The sequence below is a fragment of the Toxotes jaculatrix genome, chromosome 2, assembly GCF_017976425.1.
Source record: "Toxotes jaculatrix isolate fToxJac2 chromosome 2, fToxJac2.pri, whole genome shotgun sequence".
Taxonomy (NCBI): domain Eukaryota; kingdom Metazoa; phylum Chordata; class Actinopteri; family Toxotidae; genus Toxotes; species Toxotes jaculatrix.
In genome coordinates, this window is record NC_054395.1 from 4,136,451 (window position 1) to 4,149,706 (window position 13,256).

The 13,256-nt window shown below is 42.6% G+C and overlaps 1 protein-coding gene across 3 annotated transcripts in view; it reads left to right on the top strand.

The window, feature by feature from the left end:
- vps13d (vacuolar protein sorting 13 homolog D) overlaps positions 1–13,256 on the top strand; it is a 43,259-nt gene that overhangs the window by 18,762 nt on the left and 11,241 nt on the right. For 2 of the 3 annotated variants that reach the window (XM_041062102.1, XM_041062109.1), the window contains exons 28-45: positions 3–174; positions 626–741; positions 945–1,169; positions 1,254–1,549; positions 1,934–2,067; positions 2,302–2,457; positions 3,079–3,259; positions 4,334–4,408; positions 4,516–4,716; positions 5,513–5,602; positions 5,800–5,940; positions 6,086–6,211; positions 10,793–10,898; positions 11,284–11,436; positions 11,544–11,679; positions 11,810–11,857; positions 12,624–12,774; positions 12,974–13,190. In XM_041062102.1, the coding sequence (XP_040918036.1) occupies positions 3–174; positions 626–741; positions 945–1,169; positions 1,254–1,549; positions 1,934–2,067; positions 2,302–2,457; positions 3,079–3,259; positions 4,334–4,408; positions 4,516–4,716; positions 5,513–5,602; positions 5,800–5,940; positions 6,086–6,211; positions 10,793–10,898; positions 11,284–11,436; positions 11,544–11,679; positions 11,810–11,857; positions 12,624–12,774; positions 12,974–13,190 (2,724 nt within the window). The remainder of the gene's footprint in view (positions 1–2; positions 175–625; positions 742–944; positions 1,170–1,253; positions 1,550–1,933; positions 2,068–2,301; positions 2,458–3,078; positions 3,260–4,333; positions 4,409–4,515; positions 4,717–5,512; positions 5,603–5,799; positions 5,941–6,085; positions 6,212–10,792; positions 10,899–11,283; positions 11,437–11,543; positions 11,680–11,809; positions 11,858–12,623; positions 12,775–12,973; positions 13,191–13,256) is intronic. The other variant, XM_041062119.1, reaches the window with a different exon arrangement.

The following is a 13,256-nucleotide window of genomic DNA, read 5'->3' on the forward strand; positions in this document are numbered from 1 at the left end:
AGGGAGCTGAGCCACGCAGTGCCTGATATGTCCATCCACGGAAGCCTGTCGTCAGTGCACTGCTGTCTGAACCTGGAGCACTACCAGCTGATCAGAGGGCTGCTGGAGAACAACCTGGGAGAGCCTGTTGAGGAATTCCTGCGACCCTACAACCTGCAGGACCCCAGCACCTATGTTAGAACGCAGGCAACCACACATACACTCTGGCCAACACAACAGTTTATTAGTTACAGTATAGTACAATATACACAGTTAAACACACACCTACAGCATATTTAACAAAACTGTAGGGTATTTTATACCCATCTGACTTTTAAAGTGGCAATCTCTAATGGTATGATATTTATATATCTACTGTATTATGAACTGTGTCTGTGGCAGCGTTCCCAGAAAAAAAGTGCTGCGTTAAGTTACTGCTAACACAAACTGAACATTTTCTACTGATGCACAAAAAAAATGGTTTCCTGACTTCTTTATTAAGATGACAGTAGTTTGTTTTGCTGCCCTCAGAATCCCGTGACCTGTAGTATCAGTCCACATTTGCTGTTATACAATGTAATGGTCAGTTTTTCTCATTTTGATATATATGCTCTGTTTTATGGAGGGATGTTGTGTTTCTTGTCAGACGGTGTTAAGTGGAGATGTCTACACTAGCTTGTCATTCCTGGTGGACATGATGGATGTCAGTCTGGAGCTCTTGGACTGCCCCAAACCCACTGAAAACGAACGCTCTTTAGCAAGGTGGGCGAATTCCAATTAGATGCAAATCGAATCACGAATCACACGAATCATCACGAATCAACATCCCTCACAACTTATTGCTAATTCATTTGAACCCTTTGATGGTTCTGTCATGGGCGAGATGTGTAAAACAAAACACATATCTACAGTGAGGTTTAAAAAAAATGCTGCTTTAATATTTTGTTTGTATTTTTCTGGCAAAGGTTCGACTTCATGAAATCTAAGCTCCTCTTTGAGAGTTTCTCCAATGGATCCAAGTCTGTCAACTTGGTGTCCCACTCCCTGCTGGCATATGACACTCGGTACTCTGGGCAGAATAGAAGCACTGGTAGAGCTGACGGGTCAAAGCACAATGTCTTTGATTGCATCCTCCAGCCTTCCAAAACAGGCGCTAACCGGGCGTCACTGCAGCTGGAGCTGCATTACAGGTATCACTGGAGACTCTTTTTTTTTTTTTAGATAGTTAGATAGTAAGGAGTTAGTCTCAAAAGTTGCGGTCTACCTTCCTGCAGATCCACACGCGACTCCTCCTGCTTCACGGTGGTCCTCAACAACCTGAGGGTCTTTCTCATCTTCGACTGGCTCCAGCTGGTGCGAGACTTCCTGCGGATGCCGGCGGAGAAGACGACAGGCAATGCTGAGGGTCGTCAGCGATGGCCCAGTAACACCAGTACTGACTCGAGCACCCCCACCGCCGGCACCACTGGGGCCGTCATGCCAAAGACAGTCAAGAGTGGCGTGGTCACCAAGAGGTCCACAGTGCCAGTCACCCAGGACCGCTGTCTGGAGGTCAAGATCAATGTCACAGGTCAGAGAAGGTTAACAGTAACAGCTCAATGATCACTCAGAGCCACAGGTGAAACAGTGAAGGTAGAACAAGTAGTAATTTCTGTCGAATCACAGTCGTTCAGAAAATGTCACCTCTCACTGCTCTATGATTCAACCTTCATGGTGTCTGTGCACTGTTCCACACTATACTAAAGTCAGCAAGTCGCCTTTCTCAGATTAGTTAGACTCAAGGCAGTTAGTCTAGTGACATGTCAATCACATGTCAAATATGATGCCCAAAAAGAGCCATGATGAACATTTGTTCTTTATATGGACTTCTAACTGTGAACCTTAAATGAACCTGGCCTGTGTATTTTGACTCAATTCACCTTTTTAAAATGTTGCATTTTCATGTGGTCTTCAGGCACGGAATTTGTGGTTGTGGAGGACACATCCTGTCTGGACACCAGCGCCATCATTCTGAAAGGCACCACTGTCCTCACCTATAAACCCCGTCTGCTGGACAGACCCTTCTCTGGCAGCCTCGCAGGAATAGAGGTGACACAGCACTAGTTCATGGTCAAACAGGTCTAATGAGACTAAAACTCCTCCACTCCTACCCTTAATGGCCGAAACAGCATACAGTGAAGCTCAGTACAGTGTTACTCGTGGTTTTTGTATGTAAAATGGGATTGATAAACTCTGCATTAGTGCAGGAGTTCTGCTAACTACTACTAATGTCCACCTTATAATTTGATAAGCTCTGATTCAGAGGTATCTTGTCGTTCGCAGGTGTTCTCGTGTCGGCTTGGCAGTGAGCAGGAGACAGCACTGTCCATCATTGACCCTGTCAATGTTCAGGTGGAGCTGTGTGGGAGTCCCACATACCAAAGCAGCTCAGGCCTGCTGGACGCTTTCAATGTGGAGGACATCCCACCACTGCTGGAGGTAAGGAGTTAGCGTAGCCCCATAAGCCATTCAAAGGATAAGCAGGTATAGCTGATTGATTGGAAAATATAGTTGTCAAATAATTGTAGTAGAATGAAAGTAGAATAAAAACAGCTACATCAAACTATACAAAACAATAAGACAAGTAGCAACAAACAGTAAAATAAATGACACTAAATGAATGAATTATTATAATAATAATATAATAATAATGAATTTACAAATAGCTGTTAGCCTTGTGACACCGAGAACCTCTGTAACCTGCAGCGCTGCTGGAGCTTTCCTCAGTGGCGACATAAAACAGGAAGGGTCACAGAGTGGCAACAAGTGATAGGACCCAGTAACACTTCTGAAGACCTGATCTCCATCTTTTGCTGAGATCATAACAGGAGTTTGCAGTTTAGCAACTTCCTGCCTGTGTGAAGACTCCGTGTTTGGTTTCCTTACATCTAAGTGGTTCGAACAACAGTTGTACTTCCTGCTTAGTGTTAATGTCTGTCAGCTTTAGGGCGACGTACCTCAAGTCATTTATCTCTGACTTGACAAAGCGAAAGCACAGAAGACTTTATGCAGCGGTTTTCACATGATCACCTGTGCATTTTGCATGTGATTCTCTGGCAGATTCAGTTTCCTGCTCTAGACATCCGTCTGTCCTACAACGACATTCAGCTCTTCTTGGCCATCGCCAAGTCCATCCCGACTGCCAGCGCTCCGCTGCCACCTGACACCTCCACTGCACCCAGCACTGAGCCTGCTGCTACACCCAAAGATAGCTTCAGGCAGAAGACTGAGGCTCTCATCGGTATGTAAAGCAGCGTTAAATTTGGCACCTGCCGAAAATGTATTTTAGCTTTAGACAAATTTTAGTCATTTGATTTTTGTTCGTTTTAGTCAAAAATGAATATATTTTAGTCCAATTTTCCTACATGTCGTCTCCACTGCGAATCATTCACTTGTTCACTAAAATACTCTTCAGTATTCTTCTCTCCAAATACACTCCAAGATTCACTGACATCACCTATCGTCACATAGGGATATTTTTAGGCTATATCGTGATACACAATACATATATATATCTTTATTTTGAAAAATACTTCACAAATACTTTGATGTGTACGATCACACTTGTTGGATGGTTTGATATTGAGAGATAGTAGTGGGGGACATTTCAAACGCTGAAACAAATTAGCGGTATTGCTACCACGTTCCCTCCAGATACAGTCACACACACTAGCCCAAGAGAGTGGTGGGCTGGAGAGTGTGTGTGACATATGTGTGTGAGGTGGGGTTTTTTTTGTTTTTTGTTTTTGCCATAGGAGAGAACGAGAGAAGCGAAAAACATCAAAGTGAGTCTTATGCTGGCGGTTTTAAAAAAATGACGTGACAATTTTAGTGTTCAGGAAATAGTCATTTACTACGTCCCACATAGAACAAGACGCAGCAAGTGTATTTGAGATACTGCCCGCCCCTAACATCAAATAACATTACTGACTGAGACTGAACGTTACTGAGGGTAGGATGCTTCTTGTTAACAGCAGTGCAACATTTGCTTTTAGTTCTCGTGCTCTAAGGTTACTTTTTATTCAGGTTTAGTCTCATTGTCCATGGTCAGAAGCTTTTCACTCCCAAACACAGGATCATATCTCAGCTCTACCTCCTATTGTTGTATGCAAAAGTTTGGAGAAAATTACATTTTGTTGATATTTTTTTTTTTGCATGTAAGTTATATAGATATTTTTATTTACTTCTTTTCCCTTCAATAATCAACAAAATCTTAAATGTTGTTATTTGTGTATTTTAGCTTAAACGCTGGAAGGACTACTGCTTAGTTAGAGTGATGACTTCCTGTTGAGGTTGATTTCTTTGGTCTCCACAGAGGGTCAGCTGACTCATTTACAAGACCTTGGCTTCAGGAAAGAGGACTGCAAAAGAGCCCTGATCCACTGTAAAGGTGAGTGAGACCTTTAATGCTGTTCTCCTCACGCACATTAGAGCTAAGAAAGTCTTAAGTATTATTGAATGAAAACCTGAGTGAAGACAGAATAATGTGTCCCTCAGGCCAGCTGGACCAGGCAGCCACGTGGCTGCTGGAGAATGCTGAGAACATGGCAGGCCATCCCAGAGCCAGGGCGGAGTCTGGCTCCAGCAGCCACTCTGCTCCTCTGTCCGGGGTTGAGGTGAAGGCTGAGAGTGTCTGCATCTGTTTTATCGATGACTGTCTGGACTGTGACATACCACTGGCTGAGTTCACCTTCTCTAGTAAGTCTCTTTTATGTAAGATATAAGTACATGATGAAGACTGGGATATCACTTTTTGATGATGAAAAATGTAGCACAAGTGCTACATTTTATCAGTGTCTGGTTGTAAGAAAATATCACATTAAAAGTTAAAGTCACTGTCAATGTTCCAGGTGCAAATAATGTAAATAAATAAAGGACTGTCCATTCAGGAAGTTCAGTTTTATTTATATAGCTGCTTCCACAATCAAAATTGTCTCAAAGCGCTTTACAGAGACCCAGAGCCTGACCAAAGAGCAAGCACTTAAGGCGACAGTGGCAAGAAAAAACTCCCTTTTAACAGGAAGAAACCTTGAGCAGAACCTGGCTCATATGGGGGACCCTCCTGCTGATGGCCGGGCTGGGTGAAAGGAGGAAAAGGAGGAAGATAGGACAGCTGGGAATGGAGGAGAGGAGGAGAAGGACATGCAGCATATAAAACATGATACAAACAGGGTTGGAAGTGAACAATGTTGGAGGGCCAGCGTTCAGATTACAGAACAGTTAGTGGATACTGAGTAGCTCCAGAGCCAGAGATACCTGCAGACAGGTACAGAGAAAGAAAGACCAGAGAGAGACAAGCACAGGACTACGGGGGAGAGAGGACACAGAGTTAATGACATGGAATAAAGGTTAGTAAATGTGAGAGTGGCTCTGAGGAGAGAAAGAGAGAAGAGAAGAGGTGTGCAAACTCTCTTTTTAGAGAATTAACTGGACATCCTGATCCTACTGGGAATTACAGTATCCAGCCTGATCTTCAGACTGTTTGTTATTGCAGGGTTCTATGTGCTGCAACGCATTGGTTCCACCCAGGAAGGAAACGCCAGTTTCACCTTGTCTGGAGACTACTACAACAGAGAGCTGTCTGGTAATAAGGTTTACTTGTAGCATTTATTTAATGTTCTGATGATTTATTGGGCAACATTTTTCTGATCATGAATGGAATTCAGCTACGACCCCAGTTGGGAAAACGCTAATTTAGTTACTGTCAGGGTTACAGGCATAAGTATGCGGGAAATGAATGCAAGTCTGTGATCAGCATGTGTGTTTGTATGTGTGTGCCAGGCTGGGAACCCTTCATCGAGCCCTGGCCCTGCTTCCTGTCCTGGCAGCAGCAGGCCGCAGGCCGTCTCCACCCTCCACGTCTAAAGATGGGGATTCGAGCCAAGCAGAGACTGGACATCAACATCACCTCTGTCCTGTTGGGTGAGCAAAGGCTGGATTGTGCTCCTCTGCACATAAACACAAATGCAGATCACCCAGTACCACTTGGTTACTGGTTTTCAGTTACAGTGTCAAACTTGTCCAGCAAGCCAGAAATTTTGAACATGTCTTTATTTGGTCCTTGCAGAACAATACAACACCACCAAGAGCTCCTGGATAGCTGACTACTGTAACGAGGAGGAAGAGAGCCCCCAGTCTTCTCCCACCATGCCCTGGATGGGCTCCTCAGTCGACCCACCCAGCTTCGGACAAAGTGAGTGTCAGCTACACACAAGAACCACTAATAAATCACTGGGAAGTGAAGGACTTCTTCACAAAATACTCTTGTCAAAAATTTGTTTTGAATGGATGACCAGATGTAGGATCCAGGATAACACATTTATTAAAAAAAAAAAAAAAATATATATATATATATATATATATATATATATATATATATATATATATATATATATATATATATATAATAAATGAAAATATAACGAAACAGTCAGGTGAAAGCTTCAGATAATTAAAATATAGTTCATAGGCAGTCTCTTATATGTTTTCACTGTGCAGGTGTATTTCATATTTATTTGTTATTGTCTTTACAGTTGAAAACACCAGCACTAGTCACAGCTAACATGTTAGCTGGCAACACAATCTGCACAACATTGCCTCAATGGCAGCATAATTATAAGTCTGGTGATATTCTATATTTCCCTTCTTTTCCTCATCAAATTTCATGTTCGGAGTTAAACTAACAATTCATGTATCCTACTAACATGGATTGTGTGTGAGTACAAGTCTGATATTCAGTGGTGAGAAATTTGGAATGATCTACATTTCTTTCTAAAATTTGTCTTCAAATTTGGTCAGATTTTTATTTGTTTGTCTGTTTGAGCTAATAACACTCTGGTCATTGTGTTGTTTTTGTCCAAACTGAGTACATCATTTAAACAATCACAATGTAAGTTGGAAAAAGAAAGTCAGTGTCAAAAATATGAAGTCCAATCAGTGACTTCATCATTCTACTATCAGACAAATTGTCCATAAGTGGAGACGATTTAGTTCTGCAGCTATTCTCCCTTGAAGTGGGCACACAGCCGACTCCTGGATGCTCAAAATAAAAGGTGAAGTGTTGTGTTATTAACTTCAGCACAGTTTATGACCCATTCATTCAGGAAACCAGGTCTTTTCCAAGGGCTTCACCACTTTATCTGATTCCTCTGAGCCACAGAGCTCCGTTGTCCAAAAACTATAACACATCAGTCCCACATACACCATCCTGCTTCCCCAAATACTCACTAGAGCACCAAATGTGTATCAATCCACTTCTGAAAATAGTCCGCAACAAATGCAGGATTTTGAGGAACGTGTAAATTCCTGAGCCTTTTTTTAACATGAAACTGTATATTCAAAGACTGGCTCCTCAGCAGGAGCCAATGAGCTTGGAGCTGAGAGACAGAAAGGGTAGAGAAGTCAAAAATATAATTTTTTTTTTTATATTTTCATGAGAGTTGTTGATCATAAGAAAAACATAGAATAACACCAGTTATCCATAAAGTAGCTGGTTTAAAATTGGTAGGGCTTTAGTCAGTGACTTTGGTCTGTATGTGTTTCTCCTGTGAGAAACTTGGTTGATGGGTTGCTCTGCTCTGAAGAGTTGTAGACACAACAACGGGTTTTAGCTGCTTTGCTCCAGCCTTTATAGTGTTTTGTTTTATTTTTAATATTAACTAAGAAGTGCTAATGACATAAGTAGCATCAATATTAAAAAAAAAAAAAAAATGCAACTCATCAACCAAGTTCCTCTGGTCCTCTAGTTGAATTTGAAAAGAATGGACTTGTGATATGTTGGTTGCAGCGTTGAACACATGTAAATAGAAGGGAGAGGACCTGAAGTGAAGCATGAATTGCACTGTTTCTAATATGCAGAGAAGTGATGATTGCCAGCACAGAGTACTGAATGAGGATGATGAACCTCTAACCCTCTTGTGTGTTCCCTCTGCATGTGTCTCTGTTGTGTTGTAACTGTCTCTCTCCGCTGTCAGGTGCTCCTCTTGCTCATCTTAGAACTAGGAGCACAGCGAGCTTGACCTGCCTCGAGCAGCAGATTCACTCCAGAGGTACAGTTCAGAGTTTAGTCGCCCAGTCAGTCTCCTTCACCCCCTACACTCAGCATCAAAGCTCTCATTCAGTTATCATGAACTCTTCCCCATAGGTACGTAGACATCTTGGCAATGTCAGTTTGTAGCAAGATCTATCAAAATAGATAATAGCAGCAGTAGTACCATCGCACGGGGCAGTCCTGTGGAGTCAAGGCTCCGACCATGAACCACTGCGTCCCCATGAGAGACAGTAGACACTGAGACAGCATAAGTTCACAGACCTTCACTACCTGCCCAATCACCTTGGAATTAAAAAAGAACATATAAACACATGTAATGTGTGGGAAATGGCTTATGAATTTGGTGCATACACGCCTGGCCCCTGATCACCTGTCAATCAGAGAGAGTCCCACAGCACCTATGCCAAAAAGAATGTCAAACCACTGTAATTGGTAATGTGTGGCAGGCAAACAGGAGAGATGGCTAAACTTGTATTTGTAATGAGAAAATAAAAAGATTTAGAAAGACATAATGACATGAGCTGTAAAAGACGAATAAGCCAGGTAAACCATATTCAACTGTACAAATGTATTTTTAAAAAATCCAATTAAAATGAGAGGATAGTGTAGCAGTAGTTGTACTTTATCTGGACAGAACAGTGTTAAAGTTGAGAGGCCCTCTGCAGTTGAAGATACACTGTTGGAAGTGGATGCTGGAGGTATTACAGCAGGAATTCTGTCAGACTTTCAGCTACAGTTAAATCTGCTCCACAGCTGAACGTTGTATATTCAGTGATGTTGCAGGTTTGAGTAGTGATGATGACTGTGTTTAAAATCAGTCTAGTCAGTCAGTTTCTAGCCTAGATTTCACTATGATTACAGTCCGTCTTGTCTTTCCTCCTCCTCCTCCGGAGTGATTTAAGTTTCTTTCTGCTTTGCACTTTGCCTGAACTGCATGACTGGTTTGTCGTTTGTTTTCCACTGCATGGCCAGTTGTTGTGAATCCTGTGAAAACTCACTTGACATCATGGCACAGCAGTCTTCTTTGATTTTTGTAGACCGTTGCACATGTTGACATTGCAGAGTAGTGTGCTTTAGAGCATTTCACAATTACAGTTTCTCTGTGTATGTGTGTGTATACACACATACACAGAGAAACTGGCCATGAAGCTATTTTGTTTTTATTTTTTTGTTTTTTTTTGTTCAATAAGATTTACTCATTCACTGTGGTGTATGAATAGGACGTGAGTTTTGTGGCATTTCATAAAAACAGCAATAATCCAACACGATGGTACATACAGAGCAAAAATACTGAAGCAATATTGTGTTCATTTTACTTTGAGTGACTTCATTCAAAATCATTCTTGATCTACAAATTGACATGAGTGTTTGTGTGCTTTTAGTCTGTACTTGATACCATATATTTATCTGTAGATATTATATACTCACTGAGCCCTATATTCAGAACACCTGTTTATACATGCATTTATCCAGTCAGCCAGTCACGTGGCAGCAGTGCAACATATGAACGGTAACTCAGATAACCACTCTGGACAACTGTGCTGGGAGAATGAACAACACATCCAACCTTGAGGTGGATGAGCTACAACAGCAGAGACCAACGTCAGGTTTCAGTCCTGTCGGTCAAGACCAGAGACCTGAGGCTGCAGTGGACACAGACTCACCAACACTGGACAGTTGAAGACTGGGAAACCGTAGCCTGGTCTGGTGGATCTGGATTTGTGCTGAGGCTGCAGATGGTAGGGTCGACAGCATGAATCCATGGAGCCAACCTGCCTTGTGTCAACAGTCCAGGATGGTGGTGGTGGTGGTGTGATGGTGTGTGGCGGCACAGTGTTGTTGCTGGCCATGTTCAAGCTAACGGCGTTTCAGGCTGGTTTCTTGAACATGACAGTGAGTTCAGTGAACTTCAGTGACCTCCCCCAGTCTCCAGACCTGAATCCAGTAGAACACCTTTATGGGGTGTGGTAGAACAGGAAATTGGCAGCAGGAATGATTTGATGAATCATGCCATCATGGAGCAGAACCTCAAAGGAAGATTTCCAACATCTGGTGGAATCTATGACAAGAAGAACTGAGGCTGTTAGAGAGCAATGGGAGGAAGTACCCAATATTTTTATGGTGTTCCTAATAAAGTGCTCAGTGAGTTTCTGTTCATGTGTAAAACATGAAAAATGAGCAGTAGACCCAGCCAATTATAACCAGTTATACTGTTATAATTGCAAATTTGCGAAGCTCAGTATGATTTATTCATTCCTAAACAAGTTGCCTTTTTTAAAGGGGTACTCCAGTGATTTCTGTAAAGTTGGGTCCAGGATGAGACATCTTGACTTTTTGTCTCTAGTGTACTGGATAATGCACCTAAAAGCATCTTTTCATAGTTCAAGTTGTTGATATAGGCTTTCTGTTCACTTTTATGCTTGTAATCTCGAAGCCCAATCTGAGAGAAATAACCCCTGATGACATCATCAGGGGTAAAGTGTCAGAGTCTCCAGAGCTGCAGATATTTTTTTTTGTGTAAAATTGACGGAGTGCCCCTTTAAAGGACGGAATTCCAAAGCACATGTGCCTTGGCTGCTTTTTAGGTCTCACAGCCCAGGACAAAAGGAAGCGCATGACTGTTAGACCTGAGCAGTCATGACTGAAGTCAGCTTTGAATGATGTAAAACGACCGATCACGCTGCTCCGCTCTCTCTCTGATTGGGTTTGCATTTCTGTTTCCAGCAGATGTCAAGCTGTCCAAGCGGAGGCAGCCATTTGTGCCATATGCTCTGCGCAACCACACGGGATGTACCATGTGGTTTGCCACTCTGACTACAACCCCCACAAGGTAGGTGTGGCCGTATTATAAAGCACAAACTGTATCTGGATGCCAACTTTGAACGGCGTTATCCTGATATAGTGAAAAAGGTGTCACATCCCCACCTGTGGTTGGATTTGCACCAAATTTTGCTGCTGGGTATAAACTCGCAAGTAATGAGAACACTGGCATCAGCATCATCCATATGTTACCAGTGCTACATGCTAACCTGTTAGTATGCATATGAGCAACATGTCTCAAAAAAAAACCACTGTCCAGATGGACATGAAGCTAAAACACATATCTCCTGATTGATCATGTTCCCATCAAATTCACTGAGCATACTCATGCAGTACTTTGGCCTTTATACCAGCACCACCTTGAGAACAAACAGCTATTCACTTGTTCCCCACAGAGTGGCACTGTCTCACAGTAGCAGTGCAGACTCCATCTCAGACGTCCACGGTCCAGGAACTGATGACACCCACAATGTTAGCCAGTGGAGAGAGGTGCTGCCAGGGGAGGAGATTCCCTTTGAGTTTGAGGCCCGAGAGAAACTCCGTCACCGGTACAGACTTTGACTTCTTGATAACATTTAACTCAGCAGTTTAGTTCCTGTCATTTCATAGATTGTGATGATATATCACTGATCCCTTGCTGCCTCCTCCTCTGCAGACACACTCATGAGCTTAAGCTGCACCAGCTGCTGGTTCGGGTGTGTGGATGGGAGCAAGTCAAGCCAGTGTCTGTGGACAAAGTGGGTGTTTTCTTCCGTTATGCAGCTCCGGACAGAAACAACTCTTCCAACACGGTGAGCATGAGAACAACTCCTGAACAAAAACTCTAAAAATTAAAATTCGCCTTGATCATCTGAAGAGTTCCTAACGGACTGGCCCAGAGTTTGATGTCAGATGTTTCGTTTGTCCTTCACTCGTCCACAGGTTGGCAGTCCTATCAGTAGGACCAACATCATCCACCCCCATGTCTATGTGAGTATGGCAAGTCTGGTTTCTTAGATAAGTGAGCATTTAGAATACAGTCAGTAGCTTTATGCTCATTATTCAACAGGAAACTAAACAAATGGGTGGATGTTTCAAAGTAAAGTTGGGTTCAGGGCTGCAACTCATTATCAATTAATCTGCAGATGTTTTTTTTTTTTTTTTTTAATAAAACATCAGATTATAGGGAAACAGCAGTCACAGTTCCTCAGATTGCAGTGTGACACCATCAAAGTGCTTGTTTTGTCCAACCAACAGTTCAAAACCTAAAGCCTAAATCTTTCTTTAAGATTCTTGCAATCTTAAAAAATGGCAAAGAAGAGACTGGAATTAACCAGTGAATTTCCAAAATGTTGTGATATTGTTGGAGAAGAGGTTAGAGCTGCAGAGATGTGATTATGACACTGACACTGTTGTCGCACTGATGGAATTAGAGCTGTGGAAATGGACATGATGCTGAATGGATCAAGAAAACACAAAGATGGAGGAAGTGTTGAGTTTGGATGAACAGGAATTCAAACAGGAGCAGATCAGAAGTCAGGAAAACACATTAACACATAGTGGCACATACTACTACAAACAGAGCATGAGAATATAAGGCCCGCCTCTAAAAAAAAATAATCACCATCATAATAATAATAATAATACTTAAAGTTGTGGATGTCCTTAGTGTTTGATGGCAGACCTGTAGTTAACAAAAAACACCAGTGCTCAGTATGAACCTGATGGTTTGATCTGAATCTCTCTGGTGCCTCAGTTCTCGGCCCTGCCTCCAGTCAGAGTGGTCTTCTCCATCACCATGGAGGGCAGTGCCAGGAAGGTCATCACTGTGCGCTCTGCCCTCATGGTGAAGAACCGGCTGGATGTTCCGATGGAGGTCAGACTGGACAGCCCCTCCGCTCCAGACAGTAAGACACTGCTCCGTTTATTTAATTCAATTAAGAATTATTTATTTTATATGATCATTTTTTTCTATATTGTACCTTTATTGTCTTTTATGTAATATGATATATTTGATCCTGTTTCATTCCATTCATTTTCTTATTGTATCATAACCCAACTGAATTAAATGTAATTGTAGTTACAGTTGTGTACCTGTGTTGACAGAGCCAGTGGTGTTGCCTCCCATCCTGCCTGGCCAGGCCTTGGCGGTCCCCCTCCACCTGACATCCTGGCGACTGCAGGCTCGGCCCAAAGGTCTGGGCTTATTCTTCTGTAAGGTTCCCATCCACTGGACCAGCGTGGAGCGGCACGGAGAGATCAGCAGCAGTAAGAGGGAGTGTCAGTCAGCGGACTTTGATGACAATCTCAAGCGCAACTTCAGGTAAGAACAGTTACTCAGACGTTTTGTTTCTTCGCCGTCGTCTCCCTCACGTGTGGTACCGTTCCC